At 37.1% G+C, this 25,786-nt stretch overlaps 1 protein-coding gene across 2 annotated transcripts; it reads left to right on the top strand.

The window, feature by feature from the left end:
• Positions 1-292: 292 nt before the first annotated feature.
• LOC145806141 (uncharacterized) lies at positions 293-25,786 on the top strand. 2 transcript variants are annotated; one of them, XM_082902186.1, is made up of 3 exons: positions 293-515; positions 5,834-8,016; positions 25,475-25,786. In XM_082902186.1, the coding sequence occupies exon 2, from the start codon at positions 6,619-6,621 to the stop codon at positions 7,831-7,833; it is 1,215 nt and encodes a 404-aa protein (XP_082758312.1). In that variant the 5' UTR covers positions 293-515; positions 5,834-6,618; the 3' UTR covers positions 7,834-8,016; positions 25,475-25,786. The 2 variants fall into 2 exon arrangements, with proteins under 2 accessions (XP_082758312.1, XP_082758313.1); XM_082902187.1 differs by lacking the exon at positions 293-515 and having other exon boundaries at positions 4,511-8,016.

Here is a 25,786-nt window from a genome sequence, read left to right on the forward strand (position 1 = left end):
TGTACCATATGGTGAAAATTTGTATATTTTTATAGTATATAAAATGGGTGTATATTTCGTGGTGAGTAAAATATTATATTTTATGTTGTACAAAATGTTATATTTTGTGGTGAGAAAAATTATATCATTTTATAATTTATATTGTAAAATTTTGAGGTATTATTACAAAAACTAAATTATTTTTTGAAAAGAAACCACTTTTGGGAAGACAGCCCACATGGGGTTGTCCCTCACACCACTCATTTTCCTTCCTCTTTCGTTTTGCTTTTATTGGGCTAAATAGAAAGCTCATCTCTCTCTCTCTCTCTCTCTCTCTCTCTCTCTCTCTCTCTTTCTTTCCATGTTCACCATTGTTGCTCAATCTTTGAGCTTGAAATGAGAGTCTTTAGAGTGAGATTTTGCAAAAGTATTGTAAATTAAAGTCGGAGAGCTCGTCGTGATCTTCACAATGGTAGTCTTAGATTTATGATCAGGCAAGATTTGCCTTCCAGATCTGCTCTTCTTCATTATATGAGGTAGGGACTTTCTTCATATTTTTACATTAAAGTTATGTTAGTGTTATTTTGAGAAAATATATCATTATAAGAGGCATTTCATATATATATATATATATATATTTAAATTTTTGTTTGGTAATTTTTGGAAGAAGAATTATGTTGAAATGTTAAGAATGTTGGCATTTTGAGATTGATTTGGAAAAATTATTTTGTGTTGATAATTTTGCAAAGAAATCCGAAAATAAAATTTAATAGTTGTATGATTGTATTTATATCATATTATGATTAGATGATTTATTTTGAGAAATATAAAGTTGATTTTTTTTTTTTTATCTTTGAGTTTTGGAATTTATTTTTGAGAAGAAAAATAAATTGATGTTGATGAATATGGTGTAAATTGTTAAGTTGATATTATAGAGTTGTTTTGGGATTCAAAACTCTAAAAGTGTTATATTTATGAAATATGATTATGCTTGAAAGATGAGTTGGGTTAAGTTATGTTTGGTATTATTTCTTTTAGAAAAATGTGAATATAAGAAAATTACTAATTTTGTGGATTAAATTAGTTTGGTTAAAAGTTTATATACTTTATGGTTAAAAGTGTGTTATTGAGATTATACCATAACTTTTAATATAGTAGGATGAAAATGTTAATATTTCATAAGTATGAGACATTGGTGAAATTTACTTTGGTTATCTTAGTTAAAATGGAACAAAATTTATTGAAAGTTTTGTGTGAGTCAAGACAATTGAGAAATGGATTTTTGATTTTAATAGTTGGAGTATGCTAATGTGTTGCTTTTGAACATCAAATTTATATGTATGTTTTTTTTGCAAGATCTAGATGATTTTCGAAATCATCCTTTGATTTGTTTTGAAAATTGATTGTTGGTTCAAAAATATGAGAGTTTTTTTTTGAAAGTGGGTTTACTTTATTGTTCCTTTTAAAATAGAAATTGAGGGCTTTGAACTATGAGGATTGAAGAGAGATGTTTTTGGTGACTTTCTTTCAATAAATGAAGATGAGTAGTTTCGGTGAGAAAACCTAGAAATTTGGGATTTTTAAGAAAGATATTGACAATCTTTGAAGATGTTAACAATCTTTGAAGATGTTATTATATTTATTTTGTGTGCCGAAATAGATTATGTTTGAAAAATTGTTTATTTGTTTACATATAAATGATGGTTTTCATGGAATATGAGAATTGTTGAAGTTTTGGAAATTATTGTTCAAAATGTTGTATTAGACTTATAATTTTGATTATTTATTTAATTATGTTTTAATTTATTTGGAAGAGAAAAATAGAATCAAAATTTATTTTGATGATTTATTTGAAAGAGAAAAATAGAATCGACATTTATTTTGATGATTTATTTAATTATCTTTTAATTTATTTAAAAGAGAAAAATAAATTATCTTTTAATTATCTTTTAATAAATTATCTCTCTTTCAAAATAAATTATTTGGACGAGCTCTCCGACTTTAATTTAATTATCTCTCTTTCTTTCCATGTTCACCATTGTTGCTCAATCTTTGAGCTTGAAATGAGAGTCTTTAGAGTGAGATTTTGCAAAAGTATTGTAAATTAAAGTCGGAGAGCTCGTCGTGATCTTCACAATGGTAGTCTTAGATTTATGATCAGGCAAGATTTGCCTTTCAGATCTGCTCTTCTTCATTATATGAGGTAGGGACTTTCTTTATATTTTTACATTAAAGTTATGTTAGTGTTATTTTGAGAAAATATATCATTATAAGAGGCATTTCATATATATATATATATATATATTTAAATTTTTGTTTGGTAATTTTTGGAAGAAGAATTATGTTGAAATGTTAAGAATGTTGGCATTTTGAGATTGATTTGGAAAAATTATTTTGTGTTGATAATTTTGCAAAGAAATCCGAAAATAAAATTTAATAGTTGTATGATTGTATTTATATCATATTATGATTAGATGATTTATTTTGAGAAATATAAAGTTGATTTTTTTTTTATCTTTGAGTTTTGGAATTTATTTTTGAGAAGAAAAATAAATTGATGTTGATGAATATGGTGTAAATTGTTAAGTTGATATTATAGAGTTGTTTTGGGATTCAAAACTCTAAAAGTGTTATATTTATGAAATATGATTATGCTTGAAAGATGAGTTGGGTTAAGTTATGTTTGGTATTATTTCTTTTAGAAAAATGTGAATATAAGAAAATTACTAATTTTGTGGATTAAATTAGTTTGGTTAAAAGTTTATATACTTTATGGTTAAAAGTGTGTTATTGAGATTATACCATAACTTTTAATATAGTAGGATGAAAATGTTAATATTTCATACGTATGAGACATTGGTGAAATTTACTTTGGTTATCTTAGTTAAAATGGAACAAAATTTATTGAAAGTTTTGTGTGAGTCAAGACAATTGAGAAATGGATTTTTGATTTTAATAGTTGGAGTATGCTAATGTGTTGCTTTTGAACATCAAATTTATATGTATGTTTTTTTTGCAAGATCTAGATGATTTTCGAAATCATCCTTTGATTTGTTTTGAAAATTGATTGTTGGTTCAAAAATATGAGAGTTTTTTTTTGAAAGTGGGTTTACTTTATTGTTCCTTTTAAAATAGAAATTGAGGGCTTTGAACTATGAGGATTGAAGAGAGATGTTTTTGGTGACTTTCTTTCAATAAATGAAGATGAGTAGTTTCGGTGAGAAAACCTAGAAATTTGGGATTTTTAAGAAAGATATTGACAATCTTTGAAGATGTTAACAATCTTTGAAGATGTTATTATATTTATTTTGTGTGCCGAAATAGATTATGTTTGAAAAATTGTTTATTTGTTTACATATAAATGATGGTTTTCATGGAATATGAGAATTGTTGAAGTTTTGGAAATTATTGTTCAAAATGTTGTATTAGACTTATAATTTTGATTATTTATTTAATTATGTTTTAATTTATTTGGAAGAGAAAAATAGAATCAAAATTTATTTTGATGATTTATTTGAAAGAGAAAAATAGAATCGACATTTATTTTGATGATTTATTTAATTATCTTTTAATTTATTTAAAAGAGAAAAATAAATTATCTTTTAATTATCTTTTAATAAATTATCTCTCTTTCAAAATAAATTATTTGGACGAGCTCTCCGACTTTAATTTAATTATCTCTCTTTCTTTCCATGTTCACCATTGTTGCTCAATCTTTGAGCTTGAAATGAGAGTCTTTAGAGTGAGATTTTGCAAAAGTATTGTAAATTAAAGTCGGAGAGCTCGTCGTGATCTTCACAATGGTAGTCTTAGATTTATGATCAGGCAAGATTTGCCTTTCAGATCTGCTCTTCTTCATTATATGAGGTAGGGACTTTCTTTATATTTTTACATTAAAGTTATGTTAGTGTTATTTTGAGAAAATATATCATTATAAGAGGCATTTCATATATATATATATATATATATATTTAAATTTTTGTTTGGTAATTTTTGGAAGAAGAATTATGTTGAAATGTTAAGAATGTTGGCATTTTGAGATTGATTTGGAAAAATTATTTTGTGTTGATAATTTTGCAAAGAAATCCGAAAATAAAATTTAATAGTTGTATGATTGTATTTATATCATATTATGATTAGATGATTTATTTTGAGAAATATAAAGTTGATTTTTTTTTTATCTTTGAGTTTTGGAATTTATTTTTGAGAAGAAAAATAAATTGATGTTGATGAATATGGTGTAAATTGTTAAGTTGATATTATAGAGTTGTTTTGGGATTCAAAACTCTAAAAGTGTTATATTTATGAAATATGATTATGCTTGAAAGATGAGTTGGGTTAAGTTATGTTTGATATTATTTCTTTTAGAAAAATGTGAATATAAGAAAATTACTAATTTTGTGGATTAAATTAGTTTGGTTAAAAGTTTATATACTTTATGGTTAAAAGTGTGTTATTGAGATTATACCATAACTTTTAATATAGTAGGATGAAAATGTTAATATTTCATACGTATGAGACATTGGTGAAATTTACTTTGGTTATCTTAGTTAAAATGGAACAAAATTTATTGAAAGTTTTGTGTGAGTCAAGACAATTGAGAAATGGATTTTTGATTTTAATAGTTGGAGTATGCTAATGTGTTGCTTTTGAACATCAAATTTATATGTATGTTTTTTTTGCAAGATCTAGATGATTTTCGAAATCATCCTTTGATTTGTTTTGAAAATTGATTGTTGGTTCAAAAATATGAGAGTTTTTTTTTGAAAGTGGGTTTACTTTATTGTTCCTTTTAAAATAGAAATTGAGGGCTTTGAACTATGAGGATTGAAGAGAGATGTTTTTGGTGACTTTCTTTCAATAAATGAAGATGAGTAGTTTCGGTGAGAAAACCTAGAAATTTGGGATTTTTAAGAAAGATATTGACAATCTTTGAAGATGTTAACAATCTTTGAAGATGTTATTATATTTATTTTGTGTGCCGAAATAGATTATGTTTGAAAAATTGTTTATTTGTTTACATATAAATGATGGTTTTCATGGAATATGAGAATTGTTGAAGTTTTGGAAATTATTGTTCAAAATGTTGTATTAGACTTATAATTTTGATTATTTATTTAATTATGTTTTAATTTATTTGGAAGAGAAAAATAGAATCAAAATTTATTTTGATGATTTATTTGAAAGAGAAAAATAGAATCGACATTTATTTTGATGATTTATTTAATTATCTTTTAATTTATTTAAAAGAGAAAAATAGAATCAAAATTTATTTTGTCCCATTATTTCTTACCTAAAACTTTTATCCTAAATGTTGTTATAATGTATTTAATATTTGACTAAATCAGAGGTTCAAACAGTCCAAAACAAAGGTTCAAACAGCCCAGCACAGTAGCAGGCCAAAAGGTTCAAGTGAAAGATATTCAAATTAGTAATGATGGGGTGAAAGATATTCAAATTAGTAATGATGGAGTGGAAGATATTCAAATGAATACAACGACTATAAGTTTCATTATTTATGCCAAAGCCTCTAATGTAAACAAGTTACAAAAAAAACCAAAAAATATTCTTTGATCTATAATCACTCATATCTATTCTCTGAAAATTCTTTGAGAAGTATTCTTCAATTTTTGTTTACATCATCTTTCAGAAATTATACACTAAGACGTATAGTTTTAAACCCATCTTTCCTGTGTGAGGTTTACAAAAAAACCAGAACTTCATTTTTATATCTATCTTTGAGAGATAATTCTTGTAGCTTTCTGTGAAAGCAAAAATGCCTTCTTTTCAACCTTGTAAGAGTGTAGTACACTCAGTGTTCTTGACTTAGAAAGTCTGTGTAAAATCTGTGCAGGATTGCTCTATCTGTGAAAATGTTGCTAGCACCCTGTGAAGCTAGAGTATAGTGAAAAATCTCAAGTGAAGCTTGAGGAGTGGACGTAGGCCGAGTTGAAGCCAAACCACTATAAATTTGTTTGTCTCTCTCTCCCTTATCTCTTATTTTATTTAAATTGCCATAGCTATATTTCACATTTTTACTGTGCTAAAATCATTATCTGACATAGTTGTTAGAATACTTGTTTTAATTATTTTTATTTCATTAACTATATTTATCTATTGTGCTAGTCATAATTTTTATTAGGGTATTATTATTTTTATTTGTAAAAACCTAATTCACCCCCCTCTTAGGTTGTCTTTTGGGTAACAATTGGTATCAGAGCCTAGACTCTTGTTTTAGATTTAACCATTTGGGAGTTTCGATCCATGGCAACCTTAGCTGAAAGACAAGCCACAAATAGGCCACCACTGTTTGACGGAAACAACTATAGTCATTGGAAGGATAAGATGATCCTATACCTACACGCCACTGATTATGCCATGTGGATTATTGTCACCAAAGGTCCAAAAATTCCTACCAAATTAGTAGACAATATTAGTGTACCTAAAACTGAAGATGAATGTGATGAAAGGGATCATAAATTATTGCAAGCCAATGCTAAAGCTAAACTTATCCTTGTTTGTGGATTAGACTGTAAGGAGTATAATAGAATTTCAAGTTGTGATTCGGAAAAAGAAATTTAGGACAAACTTGAGGTAACGTATGAAGGTACAAACCAAGTGAAGGAATCTTGTATTGATATGCTTGTTCATAGTTATGAATTGTTTAAAATGAACTCTGATGAATCTATTTTAAGTATGTTTACTAGATTTACTGAAATTATAAACTCTTTGAAATCTTTTGGTAAAACTTATACTAACAGTGAGTTGGTGAGAAAAATTCTTAGGTGTTTACCAAAGAATTGGGAAGCAAAGGTCATGGCCATTATAGAAACCAAAAATCTCTCCACACTTGGATTAGATGAGCTTATGGGTTCTCTTATGACTCATGAGATCACCATGAAAGGATATGAGGATGTTGAAAACAAAAAGAAAAGTGGAATTGCATTCAAAGCTTCATCAAATAAAGAAGAGCATGAAAACTCCAGTGAGGATGAAAGCTATGCCATGTTTAGTAGAAATCTCAAAAAACACTTCAAGAAAAACAATTATGGAGGAAGAAGGCCTTCCAAGAAAGAGTACAACAAAGATAACAAGAAAGAGCCTATTATTTGCTATGAGTGCAAAAAGCCTGGACATATGAAGATGGATTGTCCAAAATTGAATAATCATGGAAAAGACTACAAAAGAAACAAAAAGGCCATGGTAGCAGCTTGGGAAAAAAGTAAAGATGAAAGCTCAAGTGATGAAATTGAAAATGAAGTAGCCAACTTATGTCTCATGGCTCTCAAAGATGAAGACTTTACTCAAGATGAGATAACTACTCTTTATGAAGAACTTGAAAGTGCATTCCATGAACTACAAGATGAATTTAGAAAAGTTTGTGCCAAAAATAATGTGTTGAAGAAATCTGTTGCATCTCTATCTAGTAATGTAAAAGAATTAAAGAAAGAAAACATTGTTTTGAAAAATGATTTAGACACTATCTCTAATGAGAAAACTACTTTAAAAAACAATATTGATGATTTAACAAAAACACTTGAAAAATTTGTAGAAGATAGAGATAATCTCAACATGCTTCTTGGAAATCATAGATGTGTTTTTGATAAATCGGGTATTGGATATGACCCTATTAAGAAACAAAAGAATATCAATACAATTTTTGAAAAGTCACCTCTTATGACACATCCTCATATTACTTGTCATTATTATAGAAAGAAAGGCCATTATATATCTTATTGTCGATTCAAAAAGAATATGAACATGGGAATTAAAAAGATTTGGGATATTAAGAAATCTAACAAAACTAATCAAGAAGGACCCAAAAAACTATGGGTACCAAAAACCAACACTTGATTGTCATCTTGTAGGTTTGCTTTGAGTTCAAAGCTAAAGAAGGGAAGTGGTACCTTGATAGTGGATGTTTCAGACACATAACCGGAGATAAATCATTCTTTACTAAACTATCATCGAAAGGTAGAGGATTTGTTACTTTTGGAGACAATAAGAAAGGAAAAATCATCGGTATTGGTAACATCGGTATTTCTCCTAACCCTTCTATTGAAAATGTTTTAGTTGTTGATGGACTTAAGCATAACTTACTTAGTATTAGTCAATTATGTGATAAAGGTAATCGAGTTATTTTTGATAAATCACATTGCACATTTGAAAAGCACAAATGATCATAAAGTTTTATTTGTTGGTAATTGCCATGATAATGTTTATGTTTTTCATCTTAATGATCTATATACTAGTAATGTTAAATGTTTATATGTTAATAATGAAAATAGTTGGTTATGACATAGAAGACTTGGTTATGCTCATATGGATTTAATTGCTAAACTTTTGAGAAAGAATTTGGTCATTGGACTTCCAAAAATTAAATTTGAAAAAGATCATCTTTGTAGTGCTTGTCAACAAGGAAAATAAACTAAAACATCGTTTAAATCGAAATCTCACATTTCCACAACTAGACCTTTACAACTATTGCATATGGATTTATTTGGTTCCTCAAGGACATCTAGTCTAGGTGGTAAACATTATTGTCTTGTTATTGTTGATGATTATTCAAGATTTGCATGTGTGGGAGCCGAATAATGGCAAAGTCAGAAGGCGCATACTATAGAAGGTTGATATTAATCGGCTGTATCCTATGAGAATAGGGGGGCTAAATATAATATATCGGCCGAATAAGAGAAAGGACAATGATTAAAAAGTAGGCCCTGGCCCCAAGGCCCAAAAGAAACAGGTATAATACAGGAATAACAGATTTAGTAGGTATGTAACAATCACTTTTTGCTTAACTTAGAAGACAAGCTATTTTAAGTACAAGAACTGACTTGTCCGTCGGAGTACTAATTCCAGCACCCCCGTGTTTGTGTCTTTTCCGGTGACTAGCTGAGGATCACTAGCGTCTCCTAGGATTTAAAGAGTATTTCCAAACCACTTCTCCACAACTGGCGCCGTCTGTGGGAATACTCAAATACATCCATGGCAGGCGTGACTGAAGATCCTCCGATAGCCACCGACGAGACCACATAGAGAGATGACCTCACTCCAGCAAATATGCTCGGAAAGGAAACCATTGCTGCAAGACGTGCCTTGAACTTCGATTCACCAATGACTTCAGCGCAAGAGACAATGCAAGCGATCATGGAACAAGCAAAGCAGAATGAACAAAGGCTGGAGAACATGATCGCTGAAAATGAACGTCTCCGTCAAGACTTGGCCCTGGAAGTGGCAAAATCCAGAGAAGTAGTGCGCCAAGATCCCGAACATCCTCCGAAGGCAGGTGGACAATGACCTCGAGCCCAACCAAGGGATACCGATAGCGACTCCAACTCACTGTCTACGGAGCTCAACGAGAGGGGATGATCTGAAATTTCCAGCTCCTCCGAAAAGAGTCTTCGTACAAGGAATAAGCGCAGAAGAAGCAGTTCAGACGAAGACGACTAGCATGATCCCTTTGTCCGACGGATTACAAGGGCGGCCCTGCCCAAGAAGTTCAAAGCTCTGTCATTCACTCTCTACGATGGAAAATCAGACCCCACTGATCATATCTGCCACTACAAGCAGGCCATGACATTACATGCAGACAATGAGGCCCTCATGTGCCGAATATTCCCCAACAACCTGGGGCCATTAGCTGTCAGGTGGTATTACAAGCTGGAGCTGGCTTCGATCAAAAGCTTTCATCAATTACAGAAATCCTTCAGGGCCAGGTTCATCACCAACGAGGTACAACCGAAACAGGCCGACTCTATCTGGGCTATGCAGATCTAGTCAGGAGAAACTCTTAGAGCGTACTCGGCGCGCTATTGCGAGTGCTTCAATCTCATTGACGACGCTTGCAACGACTCCATGGCCATCACCGCCTTCAAAATGGGACTACACCCTAACAGCGCTCTTCACAGTTCCCTGACCAGAAGACCCCCCAAAACAGTCTGGGTGTTAATGAAGAAAGTTGAGGAGTATTGCAAAGTCGAAGATGATGCCTTGAGAATTAAAGCCGGACAAACGTCCAACAAAACAGCACTCCCTGAAATTGCTCAACCAATAAGTTTCGTGCCACCACCGAGCCCTAAGCCACGGCAACGCGCTAAAAAAGACAAAAGGCGGGACTCTCGCCGATCAAGCGATCAATGCTCCCACCGGACGAATGAATAACTACAAGTTGATAGCAGGCGCTTGAGGCGTGCCGACAAGAAGTACACAGAATTGTCCGAACCAATCACTGCGATAATGACCAAGGTCCAACACCTTCCATTCTTCAAATGGCCGTCGAAGATGGTGGGACCTCCCGACACGTGAAGAAAGGATAGGCGGTGCGAGTATCACAAAGATCACGGCCATGAGACTGAGAATTGTTACGCATTAAAGTATCACTTGGAAGAACCGGTGCAAGACGGCCGACTGCAGCAGTATGTGAGAAACAGCAAGCCAATCAAGGCACTAGCCTTGAGGCAAGACTTACCCCCACTTGGCGTGATCCATATAATCTATAGCCTGCCAATGCCCCCAACCGTGCATGCAATCCAATTGCATCCAATCCCCCAAAAGCAACATATTCCGACCGAATGGCCCAGAGAAGCTCCGACAATCACTTTCAATGACTTCGATCTTAGCAGCGCAACAGCCTCCTACGTCGATCCGTTGGTCATCAGATTACGCATAAATCGGTTCACCATTGAACGCATTCTCATAGACCCGGGAGTACTTCAGAGGTTATGTATCACAAGACTTTCATCAAACTTAGCTTCAATAAGTCAAATCTGTCTCTGGCTCCTCACCCATTGTTCGACTTTAACACGAACCCTGAGTACCAGTTAGGAAAGATCACACTACCTGTTTGAGCGGGCTCCAAAATGGTCGAAGTAGAATTCCTGGTCGTAAAGCTCCATTCGCCGTATAATGTCATCATGGGGCGCACCTGGTTACATATTATGAAAGCCGTTCCAAGCACTTATCATCAGCTTGTGTGCTTTCTGACAGCCCACGGCATTGAAGAAATCCGTGGTTCCCCGCAATCGGCACAAGCAGAGATTTTATGAAAACCTTATCACTGACCCGACCTGTGGGCTTTGATACTTGTATACATTTCACTTCTACAATGCAAACCATTTTTCTTCGTCGCTCAAATTCATTTTCCAACTCCCATTGTAGCGCTCATCATATCGCCGATTTAAAGCCCCCTTTTGGTGCATGACACCTTAGGGCCGATTAAAGTCTCCGGATTCGGAGCCCCCTTTGGTGCATGACACCTTAGGGCTAACTAAGACTCCGGATTCGGAGCGCCCTTCGTGGATATCACGATTGGCCAAACAAAGTCTCCGAATTTAGAGCCCCCTTTTGGTGCATGACACCTTAGGGCCGATTAAAGTCTCCAGATTCGGAGCCCCCTTTGGTGCATGACACCTTAGGGCCGACTAAAGTCTCCAGATTCGGAGCCCCCTTTGGTGCATGACACCTTACGACCGACTAAGACTACGGATTCGGAGCGCCCTTCGTGGATATCACGATTGGCCAAACTAAGTCTCCGGATTCGGAGCCCCTTTTGGTGCATGACACCTTAGGGCCGATTAAAGTCTCCGAATTCGGAGCCCCCTTTGGTGCATGACACCTTAGGGCTAACTAAGACTCTGGATTCGGAGCGCCCTTCGTGGATATCACGATTGGCCAAACAAAGTCTCCGAATTCGGAGCCCCCTTTTGGTGCATGACACCTTAGGGCCGATTAAAGTCTCCAGATTTGGAGCCCCCTTTGGTGCATGACACCTTAGGGCCGACTAAAGTCTCCAGATTCGGAGCCCCCTTTGGTGCATGACACCTTACGGCCGACTAAGACTACGGATTCGGAGCGCCCTTTGTGGATATCACGATTGGCCAAACTAAGTCTCCGGATTCAGAGCCCCTTTTGGTGCATGACACCTTAGGGCAGATTAAAGTCTCCGGATTTAGAGCCCCCTTTGGTGCATGACACCTTAGGGCCGACTAAGACTCCAGATTCGGAGCGCTCTTCGTGGATATCACGATTGGCCAAACTAAGTCTCCGAATTCGGAGCCCCCTTTTGGTGCATGACACCTTAGGGCCGATTAAAGTCTCCGGATTTGGAGCCCCCTTTGGTGCATGACACCTTAGGACCGACTAAAGTCTCCGGATTCGGAGCCCCCTTTGGTGCATGACACCTTAGGGCCGACTAAGACTCCGGATTCAGAGCGCCCTTCGTGGATATCACGATTGGCCAAACTAAGTCTCCGGATTCGGAGCCCCCTTTGGTGTATGACACTTTAGGGCTGATTAAAGTCTCCGGATTCGGAGCGCCTTTCGTGGATATCACGATTGGCCAAACTAAGTCTCCGGATTCAGAGCCCCCTTTGGTGCATGACACCTTAGGGCCGATTAAAGTCTCTGGATTCGGAGCCCCCTTTGGTGCATGACACCTTAGGGCCGACTAAGACTCCGGATTCGGAGCGCCCTTCGTGGATATCACGATTGGCCAAACTAAGTCTCCGGATTCAGAGCCTCCTTTGGTGCATGACACCTTAGGGCCGACTAAGACTTCGGATTCGAAGCGCGCTTCGTGGATATCACGATTGGCCAAACTAAGTCCCCGGATTCAGAGCCCACTTTGGTGCATGACACCTTAGGGCCGATTAAAGTCTCCGGATTCGGAGCCCCTTTTGGTGCATGACACCTTAGGGCCGACTAAGACTCCGGATTCGGAGCGCCCTTCGTGGATATCACGGTTGGCCAAACTAAGTCTCCGGATTCGGAGCCCCCTTTGGTGCATGACACCTTAGGGCCGATTAAAGTCTCCGGATTCGGAGCCCCCTTTGGTGCATGACACCTTAGGGCCCACTAAGACTCCGAATTCGGAGCTCCCTTCGTGGATATCACGATTGGCCAAACTAAGTCTTCGGATTCGGAGCCCACTTTGGTGCATGACACCTTAGGGCCGATTAAAGTCTCCGGATTCGGAGCCCCCTTTGGTGCATGACACCTTAGGGCCGACTAAGACTCCGGATTCGGAGCGCCGTTCGTGGATATCACGATTGGCCAAACTAAGTCTCTGGATTCGGAGCCTCCTTTGGTGCATGACACCTCAGGGCCGACTAAGACTCCGAATTCGCAACACCTCCGACGCGTAACACCCTAGAGCAGATCATTCCTCCGAATTCGGAGCACCCTTCGGCACGAACAAAACGAAACAAAACATGACAACATTCGAAATAGGGTGCTTAGCTAAGCATATAAAAAATTCAGAGTAAGACGCAAATGTTTGAAATAAAACTTTTTATTTGATCAAACAGTTGTTACATAGACGTAATCCGCGTTCGAACATTACAATATATATCTTTAACTTCTAAGGTGAAAAGGGAAATTAATCACGTTGATACAACGGAGGCCCCGAATCAATACACGTCGTTTGGAAAGCCTCCGCGGCTCAAAATGCCTTGATCCAACCATGCCTGAATTAGCGTATCTCTGGACCTCCCTCTGACACCATCGACAATGTCAAGGCCAAGATCCAAGACAAGGAAGGTTAAGGGCAACGATCGTTATGTCTCCTTTCAGGGCGATCTGCTTCGACGACTTGGAGGCTGATGCGCCTCCCTTTTTTTTTTTAACGACCTACTTCCCACAATGGAGAATTCTCCGTTGCGATCCATTGCGACATCAAGCTCGGCCAAAGTTCGAGTTTGGCTGATTAAAGAAACTTTGTTTTACATCCACAATATTATATAACCCCACGCAACAAATGGCGTTATATTAATGAGGTCACTGGCACGAAGAGTCCATTCCATTTATTTTTAATTGCTGGTAGTGACCCCGAGGCAATTTCATTAACGCCAAAACCCCAAGAGACGAACGTCGATTGACATTCACCACGGCCTAGGTACCCAAACGGCTTTTTAGAACACATGCACTGACTGGGACAGGGGCAGCGTTATCAATCCAACCGGCCAAGCATTTAGACCCCGCGCCGACTGGAATTTGCCACAGCCACTCTACATGCTGGCTTTTGGCCTCTTGAAATTACAGTGGCCACATTCAAGAATAAACGGCCATCACGATTAGGCCGACCCCGCCTATAAGCCGGCATATCACTATATGATCAATGTTTGTACATTCATTCAAACATCCATGTAATAAAACGAAACATGTAAATGCCGAATACGAACTACGATGGAATATTTATAATAGATCGTTTTTATTCAATTCAACAATAAATTACATAGTTTTTATTGCGTTTCAACCTTACAATGCGTATTCTTATATGGCGTCACCCTCATCCTCACTTTTCTCGACTTCAAAAGCGGAAAACGAAAAATGTTTGCTATGGTAGAGTGGCGATGCCGAATCAATACCCGGCGCTCGAAGAGCTTCCGCGGCTTGAGATGCCTTAATCCAACCGTGCCTAAATCCACGATTCTCACATCGACAAACCTCTTCGGCAAGATTCTCCTTGGTCTTTTCGATTCCAACTTTTTGGCCTTCATGAAAACCTTTTTCATAGGCCCTCTCCTTCGCAGACTCCATTGCAAACATACTCGCCGTCTCACGATCGGCGAGTGCGATACTGATGAGCTAACTGGTAACCCTTTCCTCCACAATTGGGTTTCCCTGCCCGGCGGGTTGTGCTTGAACCGCCCTGGTCTTCCTTAACTCACGCTCAGTTGCCTCTGTGTGAGCCTCCAAACTTTGAATACGTTCCTCCTTCTTCTCCAATTCTCGACGTGCAGCGCGTAGCCGCATGCCAATTTCATAGGCAGTGTAAAGCCCCTTCACCGCCCCGTGAATGCCTTCGCGAAATACGTCATAGTCTTGTCGACCTACCATTGACTGCTGAACCTTAGGAGGAAAAATTTGTCGAGCAAACTCGACCACTGCATTTGGGTCTCGAACAATTGAGTCCGCCTCTGTCATGGGTCTATTCCCCACAAATACCACAAAGCTTAATGGGCACGGATTCGCGTCAGATCCCCTCTCGACTCGGGGTGGCGGAGATTTGCCCTGTGACTACTTGTCCCGCCTGGGTGACCTGCTTTGACGTCGAGGAGACTGATACCTCTCTCGATCCCTAGAACTCCTACTTCCTGTGCGCGAAGGTTCACCACCTCGATTCATGCCTCCGTCCAGCTCAGCTAGCGTCCTCGCTTCCCCTCTACTGTTAAAGAAGAGTCTGTTCGACATTCACACGATAAATCTTCCTCCAAGAGCTGGGGTCGGCTGTTTACTAAGCTCATAAAGGTTGTACCTTTGTTCATTTATCCTTTACAGAGGCAGCACCCTCGAGGCAATCTCGTTAATTAAGAAAACCTCAATTGTCCGACGCCCAAATGATCATGCACCGCCTGGGGCAAGGGCAGATTCGTCAATCTATTCGGCTCAACTGCCCCAGCCGGCTCATGAATTGATTATTCAAAATTCTTAAGATTCATCAATATATTCGGCTCAAGTGCCCCAGACGGCTCACGAATCGATTCTTCAAAATTCTTAAGGTCGTCTCATCCGGCGTCGAAATGATCATGAACCAACTGGGACAAGGGAAGATTCATCAATCTATTCGGCTCAACTGCCCCAGCCAGCTCACGAATCGATTCTTCAAAATTCTTAAAGTCGTCTCATCCGGCGTCGGAATGATCATAAACCAACTGGGGCAAGGGCAGATTCATCAATCTATTCGGCTCAACTGCCCCAGCTGGCTCATGAATCGATTCAAAATTCTTAAGATTCATCAATATATTCAGCTCAAGTGCCCCAGAAGGCTCATGAATCGATTCTTCAAAATTCTTAAGGTCGTCTCATCCGGTACCCGAATGATCATCCACCGCCTGGGGCAAGGGCAGATTCATCAATCTATTCGGCTCAACTGCCCCAGACGGCTCACGAATTGATTCTTCAAAATTCTTAAGGTCGTCTCATCCGGCATCCAAACGATCATGAACCACCTGGGGCCAGGGAAATTTCACCAACCTATTCGGCTTGAATGCCCACAATACTCGGCATATGAATGATAAATCAATATTGTCATAAGATATTCAATCTCTGAAAGCTCAAACACAACAATGATTTTATCCAAGGTAGTGAAAGGCAAAACATTCTTCATTAACATAACTTCATAAACTGTGTACAAGTGGTGGTGAAATAACAAGGAAATTTTCATTAATAAATTGAGCGCAAATAGTAACCAATTTATACATGAAAACTACCCTGAACCAACAAAAGTCTATTAAACTAAAACTTACATCGAAATTAAAAATACTTAATAAAATTGAAATGTCTCCCAGATCAATCCTCGGGGTCAGATTCAAGTGGCTCAACGTCCACTTGCTTGTAGGGAATTGGCATGGCCAATGTAACTCCAGCGGCAGCAAGGGCTTTGAGCCATCCATGTTTGAACCCCCGATTCTAGAATTTGGGGACTTCATCTACATATTCCGTGAAGGCGACCCTTTTTCCTGCCTCAAATGCTGCAGAAGCCTCAGAATCGGGTTTTTCCTTGGCCGCCTTGAGCTCCTCTAACTGAACCTCCACCTCGGCAAGCTCCTCCTTGGCTAACTTGAGCGATTCTTCGCTCACATTTGCCCTACTCTCAGTGTCAGAGCAGAGCTGTTCAGCTGAGCGAGCCCTCTCCTCCTCTGCTTCAGCTCGCACACTCTCCATTGCGGCTCTCATCACTTCAAACTCGGCCGTACTCTTTTGACCATCCGCCTCCGTTTGCAAACGATCAATCCTGCCAAGGGCATCATGCAGGCGGCGGCCTAGGTTCGTGATCCTGCCAACCGTCTGCAAAACAAGTTGGGATCGTCAGATACCTTAATGAAAACAAATTCAAGAGAATTTGAGATGGTCACTTACTAGGAGCGCCGACTGCGCAGATAGGGCTACGGCCATAACATCCAGCATGGCGCGAAAGGCTGCGTTGTCAGCCGGTAAGGAAATTGAAGCCGCTAGGCTCAACGCCACGGCTAGATCCTCAATGGCTGAAGCGTCAGAAGAGATCGGCGTATCTTTGATCTTTGGCTGAACAATAAAAGGAGCAACCACGTCCGACTCTTCTAAACAAGGCCATTTGGAAGCAAGGCTAATCTCCGACCCAGCCTCTCCCTCGGCACTACGCCTTTTGCCCCGCTCCTCCAGAATCAGCCGTTTGTCAATGACCTGTTGTTCAACCTCTTTCCCTGCTTCGGCCGTAGTAACCTGGGCCGTCTCTTCAATAACGGGTATGAAAGTTTTTAATCAAGGTGGGCTCAGAATGGGCGGCCTTGGCCTTCTTTCGAGTAGCCATTCGCTCGGCATTTTTCTTTCGCGCCATCTGCGTAAGGTTTTCCCCAGCCATACCTTCGAAAAAATCGCTGGGTAGGTCTCCCAAATTCGCAAAAATATCTCCAGAAGAAAACTCTGCCCGACCTGAAGTGAACGGTGAAGGCTGGTTAAGTCCGACAGCCTCGAATGCCGAGCGTATCGCCTCGTCGACCTCTTCGGTCTCCTCAGCGACCTCTCTGGTTGGTTCGACAGCTACCTCTACCACCGGCTCTACGTCTTCCCCCAAATTCGAATCTTCGAGGCCAATTTGCCTAAGGCTCTTGAAGCTGGGAAAGAGAAAGGTCCAAAGGTGTTGATCGCCGGATGGAATTGGAATGTCGTCTGTGGCCGAGAAGGTAGTATAAGTAGGTTCGTATCGAAGGAGTATGTGAGCAGCTCTCCCTTGCTTTTGTACGTTTGGACAGCTGAAGTATCTGAGTGTAAACTTAACTTCCTCAAGGACTGCGTCGTCAGTTGAGGGAAGAATTTTTTTCAATCTGTTACCTGCAAAGAACAAGGGGTGATTAAAGGAAAAAAGCCGAATAAAAGGCAGATCAACAATCACGAGGCATAACATGGCAACCTGGATCACCCTTCCGTCTAGGAATAGGGTTTAGGAAGTCTTCGTCTTCACCGAACTCCCAATTACCTCAGACATTGACCATTACATCGTCAACTCTCTTACCAAAACTGGCAAGCATGGTTATCAAGTGATGGTCAGTGTCCTTGGCCCTGACAAAGTATCGCCCCAGTCGACCGGAAGTTTTGGCCAAAGCGTAGCAGTGCCAAATCGTCGGAATGCCAAGGTTGATCCTACGGCGTCGGTTCAACTCTATCACCCCCATGATGATTCGAAAGAAATTTACGTTGGGTTGAGAAGGAATCAAACTCCAATAGCGAAGGACGACCCAAAGCAATGGATATAGGGGAAAACGAACTCCGCCCTCCGCTATGGATAAGAGAGGGAAGACGATCGTATTTTGATCCTCCCTCTCCATATCAAGAGTACTGTCCGTTACAAGAGATAAGTGGACATCATCGGGAATGGAAAAGTGTCGCCGGAATCCGGAAATACGACCCTCAGAAAAGAGGTCTTTCAAGTGTTTAGCCATTTTTGCGGGGATTCAAGGTTCCGCCGAAATCAAAATGACAAACAGAAAATAGGATTGCAAAGAAGAGGGAAGAAGACTTACGAGAAGTAAACGGGGCAAGGATAGATGGAGAAGAATTACAGAAAATGCGAGTCAGAGAAGGGATACCCGCTGGTGGTCAAAGAGTCTGGAATACTCGACGAATTATGTATTCGAAAAGACTGAAGTTTCAAATTGTAATAAATGCGAGGGATGCACGAATGAGGCGGGAAAGTAAAATGATGACCGAAAAGGTGTGCGCATTCTGACATCTACCCTGGGGTATGCGAAGCTATCTGACCTATTTTGACTTTTCAAATTCAAAACCAAACACGCCGATTAACTACCGTCAATGGGGAGTTCGGGGGGCAATTGTGGGAGCCGAATAATGGCAAAGTCAGAAGGCACGTACTACCGAAGGCTGATATTAATCGGCTGTATCCTGCGAGAATAGGAGGGCCGAATATAATATATGGGCCGAATAAGAGAAAGGGCAATGATTAAAAAGTAGGCCCTGGCCCCGAGGCCCAAAAGAAACAGGTATAAATATAGGAATAACAGATTTAGTAGGTATGTAACAATCACTTTTTGCTTAACTTAGAAGACAAGCTATTTTGAGTACAAGAACTAACTTGTCCGTCGGAGTGCTAATTCCGGCACCCCCGACCAGAGTGTTTGTGTGTTTTCAAGTGACTAGTTGAGGATCTCTAGCGTCTCCCAGGATCTGAAGAGTATTTCCAAACCACTTCTCCACAGCATGGGTTATGTTTTTAGCACACAAAGATGAAACATTTTCTTCTTTCACAAAACTCTGTCGTAGAATTCAAAATGAAAAAGACTTTCTTATTACTAATATTCGAACTGACCATGGTAGAGAACTTAAAAATGAGAAATTTGAATTATTTTGTGATGAGCATGGTATTGGACATAATTTTTCAGCACCTAGAACCCCTCAATAAAATAGTGTAGTAGAAATGAAGAATAGAACTTTAGAAGAGATGAGTAGAACAATACTTTGCGAAAATAATCTTCTTAAATATTTTTGGGCCGAAGCCGTTCACACCACATGCTATATTTTAAATCGTGATTAATTAGACCTATTTTCAAAAAGACTCCTTATGAACTTTGGCATGATAGAAAGCCCAACATTAGTCACTTGCATGTTTTTTGTTGTAAATGTTTTGTGCATAATAACGGTAAGGATAACTTAGATAAATTTGATTCAAAATCTGATGAAGCAATTTTTCTTGGCTATTTCTTAACTAGCAAAGCTTATCGTGTTTTTAATAAAAGAAATCTTGTTGTGGAAGAATCTATACATGTGGCTTTTGATGAAAGTAACATCACTGCTCAAAAGCAAATTGTTAGTGATAATATATATTTGGAACCAAATGTGGAAGATTCAAGTATCTACAAAGAAGAGAACCAACCATGTAAGTTGAACAAAGAGATTGAACAACCTATTCTCCCACCTCAAGAAGAATGAGGAAATAATGATGATTTGCCAAGAGAATGGAAGTTTGTTCATAATCACCCTAAGGATTTAATCCTAGGTGACCCTACAAAAGGTATTGAAACTCGCTCTTCACTTAGAAACATTTGTAGTAACTTGGCTTTTCTCTCACAGATTGAGCCTAAAAACTTTCAAGAAGCCGAATTCGATGAACATTGGATGATTGCTATGCATGAAGAGCTTAGCCAATTTGAGAGAAACAAAGTGTGGGAACTTGTGCCAAAACCTAAAGATCATACCATTATCGGTATCAAATGGATCTTTCGAAACAAGCTTGATGAATCTGGCACAATTATAAGAAACAAGGCTAGACTTGTTGCACAAGGATACAATCAGGAAGAAGGTATTGATTTCGATGAAACATTTGCTCTAGTTGCTAGATTAGAAGCCATTCGCATGTTACTTGCATTTTCATGTTTTAGAGATTTCAAACTTTATCAAATGGATGTAAAAAGTGCCTTTCTTAATGGTTTTATAAATGAGAAAGTTTATGTTAAACAACCCCCAGGTTTTCAAGATCATGCTTTTCCAAATCATGTTTTTAAACTATCAAAAGCTTTATATGGTTTGAAACAAGCACCTCGTGCATAGTATGAACGATTACGTAAATTTTTGATTGAAAATAATTTTTCTGGAGGAACGATTGACACAACACTTTTTGTTAAACCTAAAAATGATGATTTACTTATTGTGCAAATATATGTGGATGACATTATATTTGGTGCTACTAATGAAACCTAGTGTAAAGAATTTGCTAAGTGTGTACAAGGTGAGTTTGAGATGAGCATGATGGGGGAGCTAAATTATTTCCTTGGACTTTAAATCAAACAATGTAAGGAAAGAATTTTTATCAACCAAGCTAAGTACACAAAAGAACTACTCTAAAAGTTTGGTATGTATGACTCAAAAATAGCTGGAACACTTATGAGCACATCCATTAAGCTAGACAAGGATGAAAAAGGTAAGTCCATTGATCAAACAAAAATCGATGTATGATCGGCTCACTTCTTTATTTAACTGGAAGTAGACCCGATATTATGTTTAGTGTTTGTATGTGTGCTAGATATCAATCAAGTCCTAAGGAATCACATCTCAATGCTGTTAAATTTTTTTTTAGATATCTTGTTGGCACTCAAAATTTGGGACTGTTTTATCATAGAGGTGTTGCATTTGATTTAATTAGTTACTCGGATGCTGACTTTTCCAGATGCAAGCTTGATAGAAAAAGCACCAGTGACACTTGTCACTTTCTTGGTAACTCATTAGTATCTTGATTTAGTAAAAAGCAAAATTCTGTTGCTTTATCAACGGCCAAAGCTGAATATATAGTTTCCAGAAGTTGTTGTGCCCAAATACTTTAGATGAAACAACAATTGGAGGACTTTGATTTGCATTATGATTATATCCTTATTAAATGTGATAATACTAGTGCCATCAATTTAAGCAAAAATCCGGTTCAACACTTACGAACAAAACATATTGAAATTTGACATCATTTTTTAAGAGATCATGTTCAAAAAGGGGATATTGTATTTGAATTTGTAAACACCGACAAGCAATTGGCGGATATTTTCACAAAACCCCTAAGCGAGGATCGCTTCAATTTTATTCGTGGCGAGTTTGGAATGTCGATTTCTACTTAAAAAGCTTTGTTATGACTGTGAAACTTGAATTTTTGTTAAAATGATATATGTGTATTGTTACATTGATATGGAAACATTTATATCAATTGAATGCTCTCAAGTCCTTCATACATTTATTCTCCTTAACAGTTTGCTATTCTTAACAATGTAATTTTTTTTGGATTCTGCATCTTGAGGTAAAATTAACTTTGCATACATTGATTTTTTTTTAAACCCTCATGGTATTTTTTTTTTTTGCATTACCATTCCAGCAACACCAACATCCCATTAAGTTTAATTTCTGCTGGAATTATTTTATTTTAATTTATTTTTTTTATTTTGCTATTAAGCTTAATTTCTTTTATTTTTATTATTATTTTTTGTTTGGGCTTAATTTTCTTATTTTTTTCTGCTTTTTAATTTCATTTATCAGTACTTAAACATAAAAATCAAAATACAAATATTTACATAAAAAAAACACCCTTCATTTTTTTTTTTACGGCCATACGCCGACCTCACTTACTCGCCTCTTCCACCGCTCTCTTCTTCTTTTTATCACCTTGGGTGACGCTTGACGTTCCTGCCCTTGTGCTTTCGTCGAGAGCAACGACTCCCCGCTGACTATCAAAGGCCAAGAACGACGTTACTCCAAATCAGGCCATGGAGGTGGTCTTCCGTTTAAACTCTTTATTTTCAGCCTTCAGTACGCAAATCTCTGCTCGCGCATCCTTGTACATGCGCTAGAGCAACGAGAGTTGGGCGTTGACCTGGTGGAGCTCACTCGTCCTGTTCTGCAGTCGATGAGCCAATTTTGTGACTGTAGTCACCGTCTCCATATAGGACATCAGTGTGAAATGATTGGCTTCAATGTCTGATTGAACTGTCATTATTTGCTAAATCGACATCATAAGAAAGTTGGGAAGAGTAGGAGTCGGGGCACTCGGCTCCGTAGCGCTTAGGGGATCATTTAGGTCCGGAAAGAGAGTAAGGGGACGAGACGAGGGCATGAAGTAGAAGAGAGAGATGTAATCGATAGGAGGGTCGTTTTTGGCAGCCTTTTTGCTCTGCTCAGTCTCTCTATTCTATCTCTCTCATGTAGAAGAAGAAAGAGATGGAAGCGACTGAGAAAGAAGAAGGAGAGTAGCGTGATTAAGAAGAAAATAGAGGAAAAGAAGACAAGAGGGAGAGAGAGCCGAGGTCGTTGACTGGCCCATCTCGCTTTTGTCGGTTGGCTGACGCAAAAGCGAGGACGCGTGTCCGACGCAATTTTCGACGGAAAAGAGAGAAGCGCACGAATCGTATATATATTCCTACATATATTTTGAATTGTATAGATGCCATTTATCACTATCATTTTCCTCCTCCTCCTCCTCCAGATTTTGACCCATGATTTCTTTTTGATAATGTCACAAGCAGAAAAATTATATAATGTTATGTATTATGGTATTATGGTATTATTTTGTTATGATGTTATGTATTATGTTATTATTTTCAAATTATGGTATTATTTGAAAACTAATCTGATGATTATGTATTTATAGTTTGATATCTTAGTCTTATATCATGTCTCTAATTAAAACTTATTTATTACACATGTGCTAACCTATGTATTTAGAAATGAATTCAGGGAGCATGACTTGAGAGGGAGTTTTTCTTACTCCTAAATCAAATCAAAACATCATTGTGTGCCATCATAAAAAATGGAGAGATTGTTAGACTTTTTTATTTTGATGATTTATTTAATTATGTTTTAATTTATTTGGAAGAGAAAAACAGAATCAAAATTTATTTTAATGATTTATTTAATTATGTTTTAATTTATTTGGAAGAGAAAAATATAATCAAAATTTATTTTGATGATTTATTTGAAAGAGAAAAATAGAATCAACATTTATTTTGATAATTTATTTAATTATGCTTTAATTTATTTGAAAGAGAAAAATAGAATCAAATTTTATTTTATCCCATTATTTCTTACCTAAAACTTTTATCCTAAATGTTGTTAGAATGTATTTAATATTTGATTAAATCAGAGGTTCAAACAGCCCAAAACAAAAGTTCAAACAGCCCAGCACAGCAGCAGGCCAAAAGGTTCAAGTAGAAGATATTCAAATTAGTAATGATGGAGTGAAAGATATTCAAATGAATACAAAGGTTCAAACAACCCAACACAGCAGCAGACCAAAAGGTTCAAGTGGAAAATATTCAAATTAGTAATGATGGGGTGGAAAATATTCAAATTAGTAATGATGGGGTAGAAGATATTCAAATGAATACAACGGCTATAAGTTTCATCATATATACCAAAGCCTCTAATGTAAACAAGTCACAAAAAAAACCAAAAAAAATTCTTTGATCTATAATCACTCATATTTATTCTCTGAAAAATTCTTTGAGAAGCGTTCTTCAATTTTTGTTTACATCCCCTTTCAAAAATTATACACCGAGACGTATAGCTTTAAGCCCATCTTTCTTGTGTGAGGTTTACAGAAAAACCAGAGCTTCATTTTTATATCTATCTTTGAGAGATAATTCTTGTAACTTTCTGTGAAAGCAAAAACACCTTCTTTTCAACCTTGTAAGAGTGTAGAACACTCAGTGTTCTTGACTTAAAAAGTCTGTGCAAAATCTGTGGAGGATTGCTCCATCTATGAAAAGGTTGCTAGCACCCTGTGAAGCTAGAGTATAGTGGAAAATCTTAAGTGAAGCTTGAAAAGTGGACGTAGGCCGAATTGAAGCCAAACCACTATAAATTTGTTTGTCTCTCTCTCCCTTATCTCTTTATTTTATTTAAATTGCCATGGCTATATTTCACATTTTCACTGTGCTAAAATCATTAACTGACATAGTTGTTAGAACACTTGTTTTAATTATTTTTATTTCATTAACTATATTTATCTATTATGCTAGTCACAATTTTTATTAGGGTATTATTATTTTTATTTGTAAAAACCTAATTCACCCCCCTCTTAGGTTGTCTTTTGGGTAACATGTTGATATAGTCTTAAAGTGACTAAATGGTTGAGATTACTCTGAGTGTGAGAATTTTGTTGTCCCATGGATGAATTGGAATAAAAGTATTTATATTCATCTTGAGAAATTATATTAGAATGAGAAAATGAGAATTTTGATCACAATGAAAATATTGTGTGGAGGTATTGAAAGTGGAAGAAATATTGCATTTTATTATTAATCATTGCATTGGCATATCAATTCATTTGATAATGATGAGCTTTGAAATTTGATTTGAAAACTTTGCATTGAGAAATGAATGTTGGGAAACAAGTTTTCATGAAATGATTTTGGGGTAAATACGGTGGTAAGTCTTGAAAGTTAGTGTAGATGATAGGTGTCGAGCCTTCCAGTTAATACTGGTAAAAATGACAGATTACAGGTGTTGAGCCTTCTAGTTAATACTGATAAAAATGACAAATTGGTAGTACTTGTATAGTTTACTTGCAGACACCAGTCTAGGAATTACCTGAGTCGTATTTACTATCTTGGAATTTTATTGAAATTGTTTGATTAATGTGTTTTCAAAATGGCATTATGCATAAGATTTTCAAAAGATGAGAAAAATATTTTGAGCATGACATAGCATATGCATTCATCTCATAAGACTGTATAAAATGGATTTGATGAATTGTTTAATTATTTGATTCAATTGATAATGAGATAATTGAATGAATTGAAAAGGATGTCATGTTGCTATTGAAACATGTTTATTTATTTAAGTTAATTTGCTGTGGTTAATTAAATAAATTGGATTTAAGAAATTATGTAATAAAATCATATGGTTTTGACATGATATGATTTCACGTATATGTATGAGTATTTTGGTACCTGCATATCTTCTAATGTTTTAATATGAGATTGCTTGGTGAGTTAGTAGTTGCTCACCCCCTGCCTGTTTATGTGTACAGGGAATGCTTTTCAGATTTGAAGATCAAACAATGGGTTTTACCATTTCATAAGTGTAATGTAGTAATGGATTGTATTACTTCATTTGTTGTTTGGCTGAGTGTTATTTTTTTTTATAAAGAGTAGCGTCCTCTCTTTTATTGTAAGTCTCAGGGCATTTCTTTTATTTGTATGTAAATGTCATTGTTGTATAACGAGAGGGAATATATATATTTAATTATTTATCATTTCATCCAATGATGAAATGTTATTGTAAATGGACTTAATTAATGAATATTAGTAATGTTATCCAAGTAATAAAATATGGGGCGTGA

The sequence above is a fragment of the Camellia sinensis genome, chromosome 13 (assembly GCF_055761805.1).
Source record: "Camellia sinensis isolate YWXY chromosome 13, ASM5576180v1, whole genome shotgun sequence".
In the NCBI taxonomy this organism is placed as follows: domain Eukaryota; kingdom Viridiplantae; phylum Streptophyta; class Magnoliopsida; order Ericales; family Theaceae; genus Camellia; species Camellia sinensis.